The 18,372-nt window shown below is 37.6% G+C and overlaps 1 protein-coding gene across 1 annotated transcript in view; it reads right to left on the bottom strand.

Moving 5' to 3' along the window:
• The window catches only part of EFCAB5 (EF-hand calcium binding domain 5), a 116,465-nt gene that overhangs the window by 66,634 nt on the left and 31,459 nt on the right, over window positions 1-18,372 (bottom strand). Inside the window, exons 4-5 of the mRNA XM_059378571.1 lie at window positions 15,972-16,042; window positions 9,600-9,755 (exon numbers count right to left, since the gene is read on the bottom strand). Coding sequence (XP_059234554.1) covers window positions 9,600-9,755; window positions 15,972-16,042 — 227 coding nt within the window. The remainder of the gene's footprint in view (window positions 1-9,599; window positions 9,756-15,971; window positions 16,043-18,372) is intronic.

Raw genomic sequence — 18,372 nt, 5'->3', positions numbered from 1 at the left:
TAATAGATATGTAGGTGGGGGTATTTGGATGGCTAAGTTGGTTAAGCATCTGACACTTGATCTCAGCTCAGACCTTTGATCTCAGGCTCTGTGCTGGGCTCCACCCTGGGCATGGAACATTATTTATTTTTTTAAATTTTTTTAGATTTTATTTATTTATTTGACAAAGAGAAAAAGAATACAAGCTGGTAGAGCAGGAGGCAGAGGCCAAGAGAGAACAGGCTCCCCACAGAGCAGGGAGCCTGATGTGGGGCTCAAATTTAGGACCCTGGGATCATGACCTGAGCCCAAGGCAGCTGCTTAACTGACTGAGCCACCCAGGCACCCGTGGAGCATACTTTTAAAAAATATAATATGGTATGCAAATCCCAAGTGTTTAGCTCAATGAGTGTTTACCTATCTATACTCCGTATAAGTACCACTCAGGTAAAGAGATAGAACGTTTTTATCATTGCCTGAAGACTCCTTCATGGTTTCTCTTAGTCAATAATTCCTCCAAAGGTAATTATTATTCTGATATTTTCACTATAGTTTGCATTTTTAAAATTTCACATAGATGGCATTATACAGTACATGTCCTTTTGTATCTTCTTTTGTTCAATATATCCATGAATGTTATTCATGTTTCCTTTGTAATTTATTTTTCATGGTTACATAATATTCCATTGCATTACTATATAAACATTTATTTAATCTTACTATTGTTGATATATATTTGTATTGTTTTTATTTTTTTTTAAAGATTTTATTTATTTGTCAGAGAGAAAGAGAGAGTAAGCCCAGGCAGACAGAATGATAGGCAGAGGGAGAAGCAGGCTCCCTGCCGAGCAAGGAGCCCGATGTGGGACTCAGTCCCAGGATGCTGGGATCATGACCTGAGCTGAAGGCAGCTGCTTAACCAACTGAGTCACCCACGCATCCCTTGTTTTTAGTTTTTGACTATTACAAATAAAGCCATAAATATTCTTGTTTTTTTTAATTGACCTGAATGAAGTATAACTTACATCCAATAAAATTAGCCAATTTTAAGTGTAGAGTTCAATGGTTGTGAAAATGTATACACCCATGTAACTACTACCACAATGAAGATATGGATTTTTTCATTAAACCAATAAGTTTTCTTGTGCTGCTTTGTAATCAGTCCCCACTACTCATGGCCCCAGAAAACTATCATTCTGCTTTCTATTCCTATAGACTAGTTTTCCTTTTTCTGTATTTTCATATAAATGAAATAAGGTAGCATGTATTCTTTTATGTCTTCCTTCTTTCATTTGTTATAATATTTTTGAAAATCATCAATGTTATTGTGTGTATTGGTAGCTCATTTCTTTTTTTTATTTTTATTTTTAATTTAATTTTATTTTTTCAGTGTTCCAAGATTCACTGTTTTTGCACCACACCAGTGCTCCATGCAATACGTACCCTTCTTCTTCTTCTTTTTTTTTTAAAGATGCGTACCCTTCTTAATATCAACAACCAGGCTTACCTAACAGCTCATTACTTTTTATTGCTGAGTAATATTCCATTGTATGGCTATACTACAGTGTGTTTATCCCTAAGTTGATGGGCACTTGGGTTGTTTCTAGTTCAGAGTTGTTGTGAATTAGACTACTAAGAGCATTTGCATATAAGGATTTGAATATACATATATTTCCAATTTTTCAAATTTTATTTCATTTCTTCTTGGTAAATACCTAGGAGTGGAATTGCTGGTTGCTGGGTCATATGGTTAGTATATGTTTAACTTATTAAGAAATTGCCAAAATGTTTTCCAAAGGGGTTATTCCATTCCTATCAGCAGCACGTGAGGATTCTACTTGTTCCACATCTTTGCCAATACTTGTCATTGTCGGCCTTACCTTTTTATTTTTTTTAATTTCAGTATGGTTAATGTATAGTGTTCTATTAGTTTCAGGTGTACAATAGAATAATCCAACAATTCTGTACATTACTCAGTGCTCATCATAAGTGATTCTTAATCTCTTCTACTTATATCCTCCCACCCCCCCCCCATCCCCTTCCTCTCTGGTAACCATTAGTTTGTTCTCTATAGGTACGAGTCTGTTTTTTGATTTCTCTCTCTCTTTCTTTCCTTCTTTGTTCATTTGTTTTGTTTCTTAAATCCCACATATGAGTGAGACCATATGGTACTTATCTTTCTCTGACTGGCTTAATTCACTGAGCATTAAACCCTCTAGATCTATCCATGTTGTTGGAGCAATATTCAAGGAGGATAGCCTGAAGGATGCACAGACATTTCAGATTTTATAAAATATATTCCTTACTTAAACCAAGTTGGCAAGGATCTGAGAACCTAGACTGCAATATGTCGGCTCCTTTAAGAATTGTTTTTTTCAGAGCAGCCGATTCTTGATTTTGGCTTAGGTCATGATTTCAGGTCATGAGACCAAGCTCCACACTGAGTGGGGAGCCTGCTTAAGATTCTCTCCCTCGGCTGCATTCTCTCTCTCTCAAAAAAAAAATGTGTTTTTCTGAGTTGTAGTCTTACGTGGTGCCATTTGTCTATATTTAAGGCAGTTATAAGAAAGTGTCCTAAGAAAGTGTTTCATTTCTTATAAGGCCATCATAATGGATGTTCCCTTCATTGCATAGGGCCCCATAAATGAGCACTTCCAAGAGAAACTCCCGACTCTACTTTGAATCCCAAATTTCTGTATGTCTTCTTTTTCTTTTTGGAGTGGGAGGGGGAGGAGGGAGAGAGAGAGAGATTGAGAATCTCAAGCAGGCTCTACACTTGGTGCAGAGCTCAACGTGGGCCTCAGTCTCACAACCTTGAGATCATGACCTGAACTGAAATCAAGAGACATTTAACTGACTGAGTCACCAGGTGCTCCTGTACTTCTTCTTTTAAAAAAAAAAAAAGATTTAATTCAGTTCCAGTTAGTTAACATACAGTGTAATATTATTTTCAGGCATAGAATTAAGTAACTCAACACCTATATACAACATCTGCTGCTTATTACAACAAGTATCCTCCTAAATCCCCTTTACCTATTTAACCCATCCCTCTACCTACCTTCCCTCTGGTAACATCAGTTTGTTTTCTAAAATTAAGAGTCTGGGGGTGCCTGGGTGTTGTACAATCACTGAGTTCTACTCCAGAAACCAATATTGCACTGTATGTTAACTAAAATTTAAATTAAAATTTTTTCCCCTATTATTTATTTATTTATTTTTTTAAATATAATTTTTTATTTTTTTATAAACATATATTTTTATCCCCAGGGGTACAGGTCTGTGAATCACCAGGTTTACACACTTCACAGCACTCACCAAAGCACATACCCTCCCCAATGTCCATAATACCACCCCCTTCTCCCAAACCCCTTCCCCCCAGCAACCCTCAGTTTGTTTTGTGAGATTAAGAGTCACTTATGGTTTGTCTCCCTCCCAATCCCATCTTCTTTCATTTATTCTTCTCGTACCCACTTAAGCCCCCATGTTGCAACACCACTTCCTCATATCAGGGAGATCATATGATAGTTGTCTTTCTCCGCCTGACTTATTTCGCTAAGCATGATACGCTCTAGTTCCATCCATGTTGTCGCAAATGGCAAGATTTCATTTCTTTTGATGGCTGCATAGTATTCCATTGTGTATATATACCACATCTTCTTGATCCATTCATCTGTTGATGGACATCTAGGTTCTTTCCATAGTTTGGCTATTGTGGACATTGCTGCTATAAACATTCGAGTACACGTGCCCCTTTGGATCACTACATTTGTATCTTTAGGGTAAATACACAATAGTGCAATTGCTGGGTCATAGGGCAGTTCTATTTTCAACATTTTGAGGAACCTCCATGCTGTTTTCCAGAGAGGTTGCACCAGCTTGCATTCCCACCAACAGTGTAGGAGGGTTCCCCTTTCTCCGCATCCTCGCCAGCATCTGTCATTTCCTGACTTGTTGATTTTAGCCATTCTGACTGGTGTGAGGTGATATCGCATTGTGGTTTTGATTTGTATTTCCCTGATGCCGAGTGATATGGAGCACTTTTTCATGTGTCTGTTGGCCATCTGGATGTCTTCTTTGCAGAAATGTCTGTTCATGTCCTCTGCCCATTTCTTGATTGGATTATTTGTTCTTTGGGTGTTGAGTTTGCTAAGTTCTTTATAGATTCTGGACACTAGTCCTTTATCTGATATGTCATTTGCAAATATCTTCTCCCATTCTGTCAGTTGTCTTTTGATTTTGTTAACTGTTTCCTTTGCTGTGCAAAAGCTTTTGATCTTGATGAAATCCCAATAGTTTATTTTTGCCCTTGCTTCCCTTGCCTTTTGCGTTGTTCCTAGGAAGATGTTGCTGCAGCTGAGGTCGAAGAGGTTGCTGCCTGTGTTCTCCTCAAGGATTTTGATGGATTCCTTTCTCACCTTCAGGTCCTTCATCCATTTGAGTCTATTTTCGTGTGTGGTGTAAGGAAATGGTCCAATTTCATTTTTCTGCATGTGGCTGTCCAATTTTCCCAGCACCATTTATTGAAGAGGCTGTCTTTTTTCCATTGGACATTCTTTCCTGCTTTGTCGAAGATTAGTTGACCATAGAGTTGAGAGTCTATTTCTGGGCTCTCTATTCTGTTCCATTGATCTATGGGTCTGTTTTTGTGCCAGTACCATGCTGTCTTGATGATGACAGCTTTGTAATAGAGCTTGAAGTCCAGGATTGTGATGCCACCAACGTTGGCTTTCTTTTTCAATATCCCTTTAGCTATTTGAGGTCTTTTCTGGTTCCATATAAATTTTAGAATTATTTGTTCCATTTCTTTGAAAAAGATGGATGGTACTTTGATAGGAATTGCACTAAATGTGTAGATTGCTTTAGGTAGCATAGACATTTTCACAATATTTATTCTTCCAATCCAGGAACATGGAACATTTTTCCATTTCTTTGTGTCTTCCTCAATTTCTTTCATGAGTACTTTATAGTTTTCTGAGTATAGATTCTGTGTCTCTTTGGTTAGGTTTATTCCTAAGTATCTTATGGTTTTGGGTGCAATTGTAAATGGGATTGACTCCTTAATTTCCCTTTCTTCTGTCTTGCTGTTGGTGTAGAGAAATGCAACTGATTTCTGTGCATTGATTTTATATCCTGACACTTTACTGAATTCCTGTACAAGTTCTAGCAGTTTTGGAGTGGAGTCTTTTGGGTTTTCCACATATAGTATCATATCATCTGCGAAGAGTGATAATTTGACTTCTTCTTTGCCGATTTGGATGCCTTTAATTTCCTTTTGTTGTCTGATTGCTGAGGCTAGGACCTCTAGTACTATGTTGAATAGCAGTGGTGATAATGGACATCCCTGCTGTGTTCCTGACCTTAGCGGAAAAGCTTTCAGTTTTTCTCCATTGAGAATGATATTTGCGGTGGGTTTTTCATAGATGGCTTTGATGATATTGAGGTATGTGCCCTCTATCCCTACACTTTGAAGAGTTTTGATCAGGAAGGGATGTTGTACTTTGTCAAATGCTTTTTCAGCATCTATTGAGAGTATCATATGGTTCTTGTTCTTTCTTTTATTGATGTGTTGTATCACATTGACTGATTTGCGGATGTTGAACCAACCTTGCAGCCCTGGAATAAATCCCACTTGGTCGTGGTGAATAATCTTTTTAATGTACTGTTGAATCCTATTGGCTAGTATTTTGTTGAGTATTTTCGCATCTGTGTTCATCAAGGATATTGGTCTATAGCTCTCTTTTTTGGTGGGATCCTTGTCTGGTTTTGGGATCAAGGTGATGCTGGCCTCATAAAATGAGTTTGGAAGTTTTCCTTCCATTTCTATTTTTTGGAACAGTTTTAGGAGAATAGGAATTAGTTCTTCTTTAAATGTTTGGTAGAATTCCCCCGGGAAGCCGTCTGGCCCCTCACTGAAATGGACAGATCATCAAAGCAAAAGATCAGCAAGAAAATAAAGGCCTTAAACGACACACTGGACCAGATGGACATCACAGATATAGTCAGAACATTTCATCCCAAAGCAACAGAATACACATTCTTCTCTAGTGCACATGGAACATTCTCCAGAATAGATCACATCCTCGGTCCTAAATCAGGACTCAACCGGTATCAAAAGATTGGGATCATTCCCTGCATATTTTCAGACCACAATGCTCTAAAGATAGAACTCAACCACAAAAGGAAGTTTGAAAAGAACCAAAATACATGGAGACTAAACAGCATCCTTCTAAAGAATGAATGGGTCAACCGGGAAATTAAAGAAGAATTGAAAAAAATCATGGAAACAAATGATAATGAAAATACAACAGTTCAAAATCTGTGGGACACAACAAAGGCAGTCCTGAGAGGAAAATATATAGCGGTACAAGCCTTTCTCAAGAAACAAGAAAGGTCTCAGGTACACAATCTAACCCTACACCTAAAGGAGCTGGAGAAAGAACAAGAAAGAAACCCTAAGCCTAGCAGGAGAAGAGAAATCATAAAGATCAGAGCAGAAATCAATGAAATAGAAACCAAAAAAAAAATAGAACAAATCAACGAAAGTAGGAGCTGGTTCTTTGAAAGAATTAATAATTTTGATAAACCCCTGGCCTGACTTATCAAAAAGAAAAGAGAAAGGACCCAAATAAATAAAATCATGAATGAAAGAGGAGAGATCACAACTAACACCAAAGAAATACAAACTATTATAAGAACATACTATGAGCAACTCTACGGCAATAAATTTGACAATCTGGAAGAACTGGATGCATTCCTAGAAACATATAAACTACCACAACTGAACCAGGAAGAAATAGAAAGCCTGAACAGACCCATAACCAGTAAGGAGATTGAAACAGTCATTAAAAATCTCCAAACAAATAAATTAAAAATTTTTAAAAAGAGTCTGTTTCTTGGCTTGTCTCTTTTCACCCCATGTTCATTTGTTTTGTTTCTTAAATTTCTTTAAATTTCTTAAATTCCACATATGAGTGAAATCATATGGTATTTGTCTTTCTCTGACTGACTTATTTTGCTCAGCATTATACTCTTTAGCTCCATCCACATCACTGCAAGTGGCAAGATTTCATTCTTCTTTTTTATGTCTGAGTGATACCTAATAGTAAATCAATCTCTCTCTCTCATATCTATAGCTATATCAATCTCGATATCTATAGATCTATAGACATCGATATAGATATATATCTCACATATTCTGTATCCATTCATCAATTGATACATCTGGGCTCTTTCCATAATTTGGCTATTGTTGATAATGGTGCTATAAACATCAGGGTGCATGTATCACTTTGAATTAGTATTTTTGTATTCTTTGGATAAATACCTAGTAGTACAATTGCTGGATGGTAGGGCAGTTCTATTTTTATTTTTTTGAGGAAAATCCATACTGTTTTTCAGAGTGGCTGTATCAGACCTACCTCGGGAGGTAAGTAAAATCCCAAATAACCTAACCTTACATTTAAAGAAGCTAGTAAAAGAACAACAAGTGAAGCTTAAATCCAGCAGAAGAAGGAAAATAATACAGACAAGAGCAGAAATAGATGATATCAAAACTGAAAAAAAAATAGAATAGCTCAATGAAACCAGGAGCTGGTTCTTTGAAGAAATTAATAAAATTGATAAACCCCTAGCCAGACTTGCCAAAAAGAGAAAGGACCCATATAAATAAAGTCACAAATGAGAGAGGAGAACTAACAACTAACACCACAGAAATACAAGGAATCCTAAGACATTATTATGAAAAACTATATTCCAACAAACTGGACAATCTAGAAAAAATGGATAACTCCTAGAAACATATACATTACCAGAACTGAAGTAGGGAGAAATAGAAAACTTGAACAGACTGATAACCAGCAAAGAAATTGAATCAGTAATCAAAAAATATCCCCCAAACCAAAAAAGTCCAAGGCTAGATAGCTTCACAGGGGAATTCTACCAAACATTTTAAGAAGAGTCAATCCCTATTCTTCTCAAACTATTCAAAAAAAGAAGGAAGGAAGGAAGGGAGGGAGGGAGGGAGGGAGAGAGAGAGAGAGAGAGAGAGAGGAAGAAAAGAAGGAAGGAAAGAATGAACGAATGAACGAAAGAAATAAAGAAAAGGAAAACAAATCCATTCTGAGGCCAGCATTGCCCTGATACCAAAACCAGATTAAAATGCCACTAAAAAAAGAGAACTACAGGCCAATATCTCTGATGAACATGGATGCAAAAATTTTCAATGAAATACTAGCAAACTGAATCCAACAGTACCTTACCTTAAAAAAATCATTCACCACTCAAGTGGGACTTATTCCTGGGCTGCAAGGGCACTTCAATATCTGTACTTCCCCTCCCAGTTTACATTTATCTCACATACAATGTCAATAGAGTATTTAGTTATGTTTCCCTTTTCACGTTCACTGCTAGGAAGCTTAGATTCAAACTTGTTGATGACCCAGAACAAATATTTAGCCATTATAGTATACATTTGGGGCTTCATTTAGTATCCTCTCATATTTTTCTTCTCTCATCCTGCTTTTTATCTATCTATGTTCCTTTGTTGCATTTTATCTAATTAATAAGCATCCTTAAATCTTTTCTGGAACTTGGGGATACAGATAAATATTAAGTTCATAAAAAATGTATTTTTTTAAAGATTTTATTTATTTGTCAGAGAGAAAGAGAGAGAAAGAGAACAATCAGGGGGAGCAGCAGACAGAGGGAGAGGGAAAAGTAGGCTCCCTGCTGAGCAAGGACCCTGATGGGGTACTTGATCCCAGTACCCTGGGATCATGACCTGAGCCAAAAGCAGATGCTTAACTGACTGAGCCACCCAGGCACCCCACAAATATATTATAATAAAGCTTGTATCTATTTTTACAAATCCATTTGGTATCCTGGCTTACTTGTACCCTTCCAAATACCATTCTTAGAAATACTTTTAGTTATCAACTTTTCTTGTTTTAAGTAGCAGCATAAGAAAATGTGGTAACCTTCCTATTCCCAACACCTCTTTTCTGTAGGAAGTCACCAGCAAAGAAAGTAAGGAAAAACAGTCTTAAGTGCCCATTCATGAATGGGAAAGAGATTTAGAGACAAGATGTGCATTGTAAAATACAGTGAAATGGTGAGATGTAGTCTATAGGCTGGTACCACTCTGTGACAAAGAAAGGTATAGAAACTGAGAACAGTATCTAGACAATTTTATAACAACTTGAGAAAGTAGCTGATAATAAATCAGATTTGAATCTGATAATCAAAAAATGTGGACTGGGGCACCTGGGTGGTTCAGTTGAGAGTCTGACTTTGGCTCAGGTCATGGTCTCAGGGTTCTGGGACTGAGCCCGTGCCCAGCTACGCAGTCAGTGGAAAGTCTGCTTATCCCCTCTCCCTCTACCCCACCCTCCCCGTTTGTGCTCTCTCTGTCTCTCTCTCAAATAAATAAATGAAATCTTTAAAAAAATGTGGATTATATTTGGCATGTGCATTTTTCCCCCTAGCAGTCCCATCTTTATTGAGTCTCAGTCCACACTGGATTAGCAATTAAAAACAGCATCATCATACCAAACTACAACCTAAAAACTGGTCCTTCACAAAAAAATAGTTTGAGAAGCACTGTTTTAAGGTTCTTATCTTACCTTCCCATGGTCACAATCCAGGAAGAGTTGAGCAAACATTTGCCTCCGCATGTCCATTTTTATGACCTCCCGGAATTCATCTGCACAATGACAAAGGTGCTTAAGGAGTTTCTCAAACATTTCACTTTTAAAGTCTGCAATGTGTGAAGAGAGGTACTGCACAGAAAAAGAGCATAAATGAGTTTATTTAAAATAGGCTCTTTACTTGGATTTTTCCAAGGATTCAGTCAATGTACATCAAATTATTGGCTACAATTTTTTCCATATCATTTGCTTGTCACATAGATAAAAGCATTTTCATGTTAGTACTACTCTACAGCTGTGCTGCAGAGAGAGGTGACCAATACAATCCCCAAAAGCACACACCAGTAAGGCTATTTTTGGAGAAATTCACCTCTGGATCACATCAGCATTATATAGGGCAGACTTTTCACCTCACAGTATGAACTCACAGCAGTTATAAAACATTGCCTGTACATTAATAGTTCTAAAAATTGAATATAGTTTTCTTTTTGATGTATGGCATAGAAGACCATGCTTTTTCCAAGACTAGCTATGTTTAATGATTGGAGTATAAGAAATGGGGATTGTGGGTGGTGTGGTGCATAAATAATGAATTCTGGAACACTGAAAGGAAATTTGAAAAAAAAAACAAATTTTTTTTAGAAAAAGGAAAAGAAATATAAATTTGGGTGCCCTATTCTAGACCAACTGAATCAGAAATTCTGGAGTGGGACTGAGAATCTGTTTTTTTCTAAAAAGCCCTCTGGAAGCAAAATACACTTCTAGCTCTTAACCAGGCTCCTTCCAGTCACAAGTGTGCAGAGTCAGAACAGAAAAAATATGAGATGTCACATGATCAGAACTGTTGTCCCCAGGATTCTTGGAGAAGGGAAATAATCTTTCTTTTTCCCTCTTAAGGAAGAGATGGCATGGGAGGGGAGTGGGGTGGTGTGCAGAGACAAACCATAAGAGACTCTTAATCTCACAAAACAAACTGAGCGTTGCAAGAGGGTATGGGGGGAGGGACAGGATGGCTGGTTGATGGACATTGGGGAGGGTATGTGTTACGGTGAGTGCTGTGAAATGTGTCAGCCTATTGATTCACAGACCTGTACCCCTGGGGCAAATAATACATTATATGTTAATTAAAAAAAAAGAGAACCCAGCATACTTCCACTGTTATTCTTTCCTTATATCCCAACACTCAGAACTCTTGTGACGTTAGCTAGTGGAGGCACGTAGTTGTGGAAACCATGTATGGAAATTCAAAGTGGGCTCCAACCAAGGGGACAGGCAGACTTGGGTCTTCTTCCTCCAACTTTTATACATGGTAACTAGAAATAAATCCACCCTGGAGTCAATAAATAAATAAATAAACCTCTGGGTTATTCTTATGTTCACTAAAGGTTGAGAACCACTGAAATAGATGACATGGGACAGCTGTTCTTAATTGTTCCAGAATCCTAAAATCCTGTTTAATCCTTAATACATGAATTAAGCTTTTGGGAATTGACCACAAGGCCATTTGAGTTTTCTGGTTGTGGTAATCCTATTAAACCAAGGATTAGTTTAACTGTTTCTCCAAGAGACACTTCAACGTTCTGGATTTAGAGCCTATGGGTTTTCTGAATGACTGTGTTCTCTAAATGTGGGCGATAAGACATGAAGACTACCAGTTGCCAACTAACTACAGATCAAATTCCAAATAGAACAGTAACAGAAGTTTGCCGGTGTCTCTTGTAAAAACAAAGAAAGTGAAAATACAGGGCCTTTGTGTTTTCCTATCCTCCCATGGTATAAATCAATTAATATCCACCAATCTTGAAATTATTGCTTAGATTAATTTAAGAATATAATGAACTATGAGTATCCTTCCACTTAATAACTATGTGAACTGCTAACCATTTGAATTGTACTTAATCAAACTATCTCCGTGTGCTGGGTCCCATTGTGATGAATTCTGGGCTGTTCCTTTCTGACTTGAAAACCAAAATTTTGAGAATATAGTAAATGTCACACTTAACAGCCTGGTATTTACTATTAAGTTTTACAGCTCTGGGCCATTGGGATTCACACTTACTTAATTGTAGACATACTTGAGAGTTGGTGCAGCAGGTAATATAAAAGCAATAGAAAGAAACTGTATTTGGAAATTAACTACTTTAGGTATTAACTTCCAAACTGCATTGGTAAGTCCTGATAGTAATAACATTTTCAGAAATACCCACAAACAAAGACTATAGAATATTGAAATACGCAGATTATACTGGCTATCCATCATTGAAAAAGTGTGTTCATACAGTATTTGGTCAGAAAATTAGAAAAAGTGTGTTCATACAGCATTTGGTCAGAAAATTAGAAAATTAGATTTCCAGTCTCAGGGAACTTGTAAAAATAATTAATGCTAATTATATACTCAACAAAGCATAAATATACTTTAAGTCTTTTTATTTTTAAAAGTCAGAACCATTTGCTTAACAAATGAATTGAACAAAGGCCTTACTCAATATCCAATAATAATAAAAGTGACAGATTGAAACACATGATTTTTCCCCTGCTGATGAAAGATAGCTTAGGCAATGTTCTGGTTCAGGTTGGAGTTCACATGTTGAAGGTCTAACCCCTAGTACCCCAAAATGTGACTATATTTTGGGATAGGATCTTTGTCTTTTATTTTTTAAAGATTTTATTCACTTATTTGAGAGAGCGAGCAAGAGAGTGTGCATGAGCAGGGAAGAATGGCAGAGCGAGAGGGACAAGCAGACTCTCTGCTGAATAGGGAGCCTGACTTAGGGCTCCATCCCAGGACCCCAAGATCATAACTTGAGCCAAAGGCAGACACTTAACCGACTGAGCCACTCAGGTGCCCTTGAGATAAGATCTTTAAAGAGGTAATTAAATTAAAATGAGCTCATTAGGGGGGTCATTAGCTAATACGACCAGTGTTCTAATAAGAAGGGGAAATTTGGACACAGACATGTGCAGAAGAAAGACCATGTGAAGGCACAGGGAAAAGATAACCACCTATAAGCCAAGGAGGGGGCCCTCAGAAGAAACCAACCCTGCCAATACCTTGTCTTGGACTTCTAATCTCCAGACTGTGAGAAATTAAGTTCCTGAGGTTTAAGTCACCCAGGACCTTGTTGTGGTAGCCCTAGAAAACTGGCAATTAGGATTTGCTGATCGTTAAACTCCTTTATGTATTTCTTATGGTTAAAGACCACCTATGAAGGCACACACCTTGGAGGATAGTTTACCATAGACCTTCCCATTTCCCTGGTTTAGAATTTGCTCATTTCACCCCAAGGCTTCCTCAGTCAGTGTTCACAGCATATTGCTGCTTCTACCTACACCTCCCCTAAAGTCATCATTCTTCCTTCTTCTGTCCTCCCCTGCCATAGCTCAAAGCACAAGAGAAACAAAGCAGAACAAAACAGCAAAAACTACAAAATGCAAATCACAAATAACAGAATAGAGAGCCACTCGGATACATTCCATTTTGGGGGAAATGTACAGCTTGGGTTGAGCAGAACACATTACAGGAAAGCCACAATCTTTGAGTAATTTTGATGAAGCCTCTCTGCTTAAAATGTCAACTTTGAGCCACAAAAGTTTGAAGGCCTCAGACTGTGTGACTGGTATAAAACAACTGAGCATGAGAGACTGATTATCTTGAAGCCGACCAGTGTGGAGCAAGAACGGACTCAGTCCTAGAGAAGAGAATTCAGGCAGAGACATGGCCCTTATTAACCCCTGCACCGGTTCCTTAGTGTCACAGAATCCACAGTTAATATCTGAATCCCACTGAATAGTATTTCTAGTTTTTGCATATAATTATTCCTTTTTTTTTTTTTTTTTTTAAATTTGACAGAGAGAGGGAGCACATAGCAGAGGAAGAGGGAGAAGCAGACTCCCAGCTGAGTAAGGAGCCTGATGCGGGGACTTGATCCCAGGACCCTGGGATCATAACCTGAGCCAAAAGCAGACACTTAACCAATGGAGCCACCCAGGCTCCCCTGCATATGATTATTCTTAAGCCCTTAAATAATTCAGATGCAGACTTTAGACAGCTTGAAGCCCAGGCCTGCTGAAGGATGCTCCTGGGAGACTGACCCTCGTTCTACCCAGTCCCACAGTAAACAAGGTGTTAGATTGCTTTCACTTGCCCTGGTGAGCAGGTGGATGTGTGGCCTGCGTCTTCACGATGATCAGGTGGGGGATAAGATCAAAGCAAAACAAGTTCTTCAGTGAGAGTGGCCACCTGCCTCAGGTTGCCTGGGACTTTCCTAGTTTCAGCACTGAGAGTCCCATGTTCTAAGAAACCCCTGGGGTGCGGGCAAACCAGGATGGTTTAAAAATCTAAACCATTGATCCATGCCAATTGTCTAATTCCTGTGGAAAACTTTGGGGAACCTCTGTTTGGAAGCACGCTGTGTTGTGTCCTGCTTTGTATGTAACAGGACATCTCTGTGAATATTAAATCCTTTGCCTGAAGAGAAACTTTACAGCCTATAACTGCGTGTGAGGCATCTTTCCATTACCATCCCATTGGACAACCACACATGGGACAAATAGTACAAAGTTCTTTTCTATGGTATGCATTCATCCATTCTCAATCCACTTGTATTTATAGATTCACATGATAAAGACTTTTGTCTGTAATAGATAACTGGGAATGACGATGAACACAAATTACAATTTGAGTCAGAATTCTGGTGCCTAGAGTGAGAAGAACCGATAAGCAGGTTATGCTGCCCTAGAGAATAGTCCTTTAAAAGACTTCACTCTCATTTGAGAAAGCTATACTTTGTTACAACTTTGGAGGCAAGAGTTTGGGGAGTTAACCTTGAAATTACACCAGGCGAGGAATATAACCCAGGCCAGAGCCATCTGATACTATCAACAGAAACAGCAGTATGACAACCTCTGGAGCTCCCAGAGGTAGGGAAAGATGATCTACAAAGATGAGAGATCACCCTCCCTTAGTTCCTCAGTCTGGAGTCTTTGGAATTTCTCCTCTGCTTGAGGCCATCTTTACCCTTCATTCCATAAACTCTGGCCATGCTAAAAGTCTTGTATGTAGTTATCACTAGTGGGAGATAAGAACATTCCTTTCCCTGGTAGTGCATTGTGATGCCTTCTCCAGATAGCATTTTCCACACAGAAATAGTCACTTGTGTTAAGAATTCCATTTCAGGCACATTCAAACCACAGACCCCTGGGGCACCTGGGTGGCTCAGTTGGTTAAGTGTCCAACTGTTGATCTCCGGTACGCTCTTTTTTTTTTTTTTTAAATTGATTGATTGATTGATTTGAGAGACAGAGAGAGAGAGAGAGAGAGAGAGAAAGCACAAGCAGAGGGAGGGGCAGAGGGGGTGGGAAAAGCAGATTCCCCACCGAGCAGAGAGCCTGACACGGAGCTTGATCCTCGGACCCCAGATCATGACCCAAACCGAAGTCAGACACTTAGCCGATTGAGCCACCCAGGCACCCCTCAGCTCAGGTCTTGAACTCAGGATTGTGTGTTCAAGCCCTGCATTGGGCTCCATGATGGGTGTGGAGCCTACTTTAAAAAAATAATACAAAAATAAGATAAACCACAGACCTCAGCCACTACATAAAATATAGCTTCTATTTGGAAAATGGGTTCCAAGTTCAAAACAACGTACAGAAACTTTTTTTTTTCCCCCCTTTGGAGAGGAGCACACAGCTATTTGTGGGACTGTCATTTTAAAAATTATGGACATTTTAACAATTCTAGGTAAACTATAAAACACGACTCTGGTACCATTAAATTGCTCCTTTTGCTTATCCTAATATAATCCTAAGACAAAAGTAATCCTATATTTTTTCAGATGAAATATTATGTAGATTTTGAAACCAAACTTCCTGAGTACAAATTTGTCCAGCTTCACTAATTATGACACCTTGTGCAAGTTACTTAACCAATTTGCACCTTAAGTGTCTTCGTTTATAAAAATAAAAATAAGGATTACTGAGAGCATTACCTGAGTTAATATATGAATAGCTTAGGACAATACCTGGTCTAAAGGAAATGGTTTATAACTTTTAGGCTTCTTTATCTAAAATGCAATAGAAAAAGAAACTGGCTTTTCTCGATCTTAACTGAAGGTGTGAGTGAAAGTTTTTCTCACTTTCACATCATGAGTACCAATAATTGAAAGAAACTGTAAAATGCCTTTGATTATAAGATATACCCTAACTTCAGAAAAGTTAAAATAAAATAAAATAATATTTCATCTTAGAATAGAAATAAGTTAGTGTGTTTTAACTTCATTCTAAGTTAATGTGTATGTAATGCCCATGCAAAATAATTTGATTTAAATAATGAATAATGTAACTTCTTACTTCTATAAATTCCATTTTGTTCAACCTTGGTTCCATTGAATCAGCAATATCCAATTTTTGACAACATGCTTCTAATTATGGAATAAAAGTTATTTGCTGATTAGTTTGGTTATAATACATTCTTATTTCATATTCATCTTATAGCACTTTAAAAGAAGAACATAAAATTATTTCTTAATTAACATCTATCTTAATATACATCAATATTTATAATAAAGCAAATGATATGTAGTTGGGTAACATTCCAATTACTACACAATTATTACTTTTCCTGGCTTTTATTTGACCAAGCAACCCAAACCCTGAAATAGACAGGTGTACATTTTTAATGACCAGCTTGAGATAAAGCAAAAACAAATATGACATCCATAGTATAAAAAAGACTACAAGAACAACTGTGTTGGTTTGTGCTAGCATTTACAGAAGCAGGTCCTAAAGCACAATACTTCTACAAACTTTCTTTTTAAATATTTTGTCTTTAATGTTTATTAAATGAACAATATACAAATATGTTCTTTTAGTAAAAGATGCAAATAGTACAAAAGCATAAGCAGCAAAACTTGAATAGCTCCCTTTTACCCTGCTGCCCACTATCATTCTCACTTCCCCTTCCCCACCGCTGCCCCAGAAGGAACCACTGTCACCCATTTGTTGACACCCTTCCAGCAACCTTTCTAGGTATTTTTTCTTATAACATAAATTTTTTTTTGTTTTTCTACACATATATGTGAACATACTGATCCACAACTTTTTTTTTTCACTTCATCATTCACCTTGTAGATCTTTTCCTATAGGTCTGGGAGCTCAGCGGGAAGGGTTGCAATGGGAATATAGACATACTGATGAGTCATCAGCTCAAGTCATGGGTTTAAATAAGAACCCAGGTAGTGTGTATAATGTGTGAAATGATAGTAGATACAAAAAGAAAACTGAAAACATCTAAGGTACAAATAAAAGAAGAACCAAGAAACAAAAAAGCTAAGAGGCAATCAGTGATCGATGAAAAATCAAGAGAAAATGGTATCACAAAAGCCAACAAAAAAAGGAGTTTCATAAATAACAGAGTGAGAAATAATGGTAAATATGGCAGTTAGTTCCAATAAAGATTTTTTTAAACCTCGTTTTGATGTGACAATTATGTAATCTTTATTGACCTTAACAAAAACCAAACACAAATTGTGTAAAAGTTCATGATGAAAGCACTGGCTTCCTCTCCTACTTCTAACCCCAAACCTTCCTGCCTGTCATGGACTGGTACATAGAAGATTCTTTACTCACTCTTAGTTTTTGTAACTGCTTATTATGAGATATCAGTTATTGTCATAAGAAGATTACATACACTTTAGTATAAGCTTATGCACTAGATGCTGTTAACCTCATCCCAGACCTCCCCCCAAGCTCTGGAAGATTATGCAAGCCACACTGGTTTCTAATGGTACAAGCTATTATTAAGTGTATGTGTCTGTCCCCTGGCTGGACTTTGAGGAACCTAAGGAAAGGAAAGACGCATTAGTCCTCTTTGCATCCTCTACCCCATCACAGTATCTGGAACCAGGTGAGGGTTTAATAAATGTTGAATGAATGAATGAATGAATGAATGAATGGTACAGGAAATCTGAGGTATTAAAGGAGGTGAGAGGAGAAAAAAAATTACTGTCAACTAGAATGGTTTGGAATTTCTCTAATTTTTACCACAGTCTCAAATAGAGCTCTCTTCCCTCACTCCTCTGAACTTTCAGCAAAAAGTAAATGAATAAAAGAAGTTATCTCAAAGAATTTCTGAAAGAGGAGTCGAGGTTGTGCTAACTATGAAGAATTCTAGATTTTGGATAGGCTGTGAACATGTGGGAGAAAGGTTTGTCAGCAAGGCCCAAATCATGTTTGGGGACCAATGATCAGGAAGATGGAAAGCATATTTTATTTTTTAAAAGTGAAAATAGATTTCTGACAATCTATTGTTATTGATGTAATGGTGGTCAAAAATCAACTGAAAAAAAAATCATTTGATATAAATGATGTATAATCTCAGGACCTAAACTCTAGTGCTTTATTCTACAAGTCAGAATTTTTTAAAGTTTATTTATTTTTAAAATAATCTCTACACCCAATGTGGGGCTCCAACTCAAACTGCCAAGATCAAGAATCACATGCTTTTCCAACTGAACCAGCCAGATGCCCCTAAAAGTCAGAATTTTTTGCTTAATCTCATATGAGGAAACAATTCTGGAAATAAAAGCATCAAAATCTGTGGTTCTCTGTAGTTGTAGTACTACCCTCCTCTACCCCCAGTGAGCATGGTGGAAATTTGTAGTTAAATTTGTTGAACCTACTTCCCCAGAGGTTTTGTTGGCACAGTGATGGGGCGTAAGGGTAGAGTCAGAAATCCTGAAATTCCTGAGGC

The sequence above is a fragment of the Mustela nigripes genome, chromosome 16 (assembly GCF_022355385.1).
Source record: "Mustela nigripes isolate SB6536 chromosome 16, MUSNIG.SB6536, whole genome shotgun sequence".
Taxonomy (NCBI): Eukaryota; Metazoa; Chordata; class Mammalia; order Carnivora; family Mustelidae; genus Mustela; species Mustela nigripes.
This window is presented reverse-complemented; position numbering and strand designations above follow the sequence as displayed.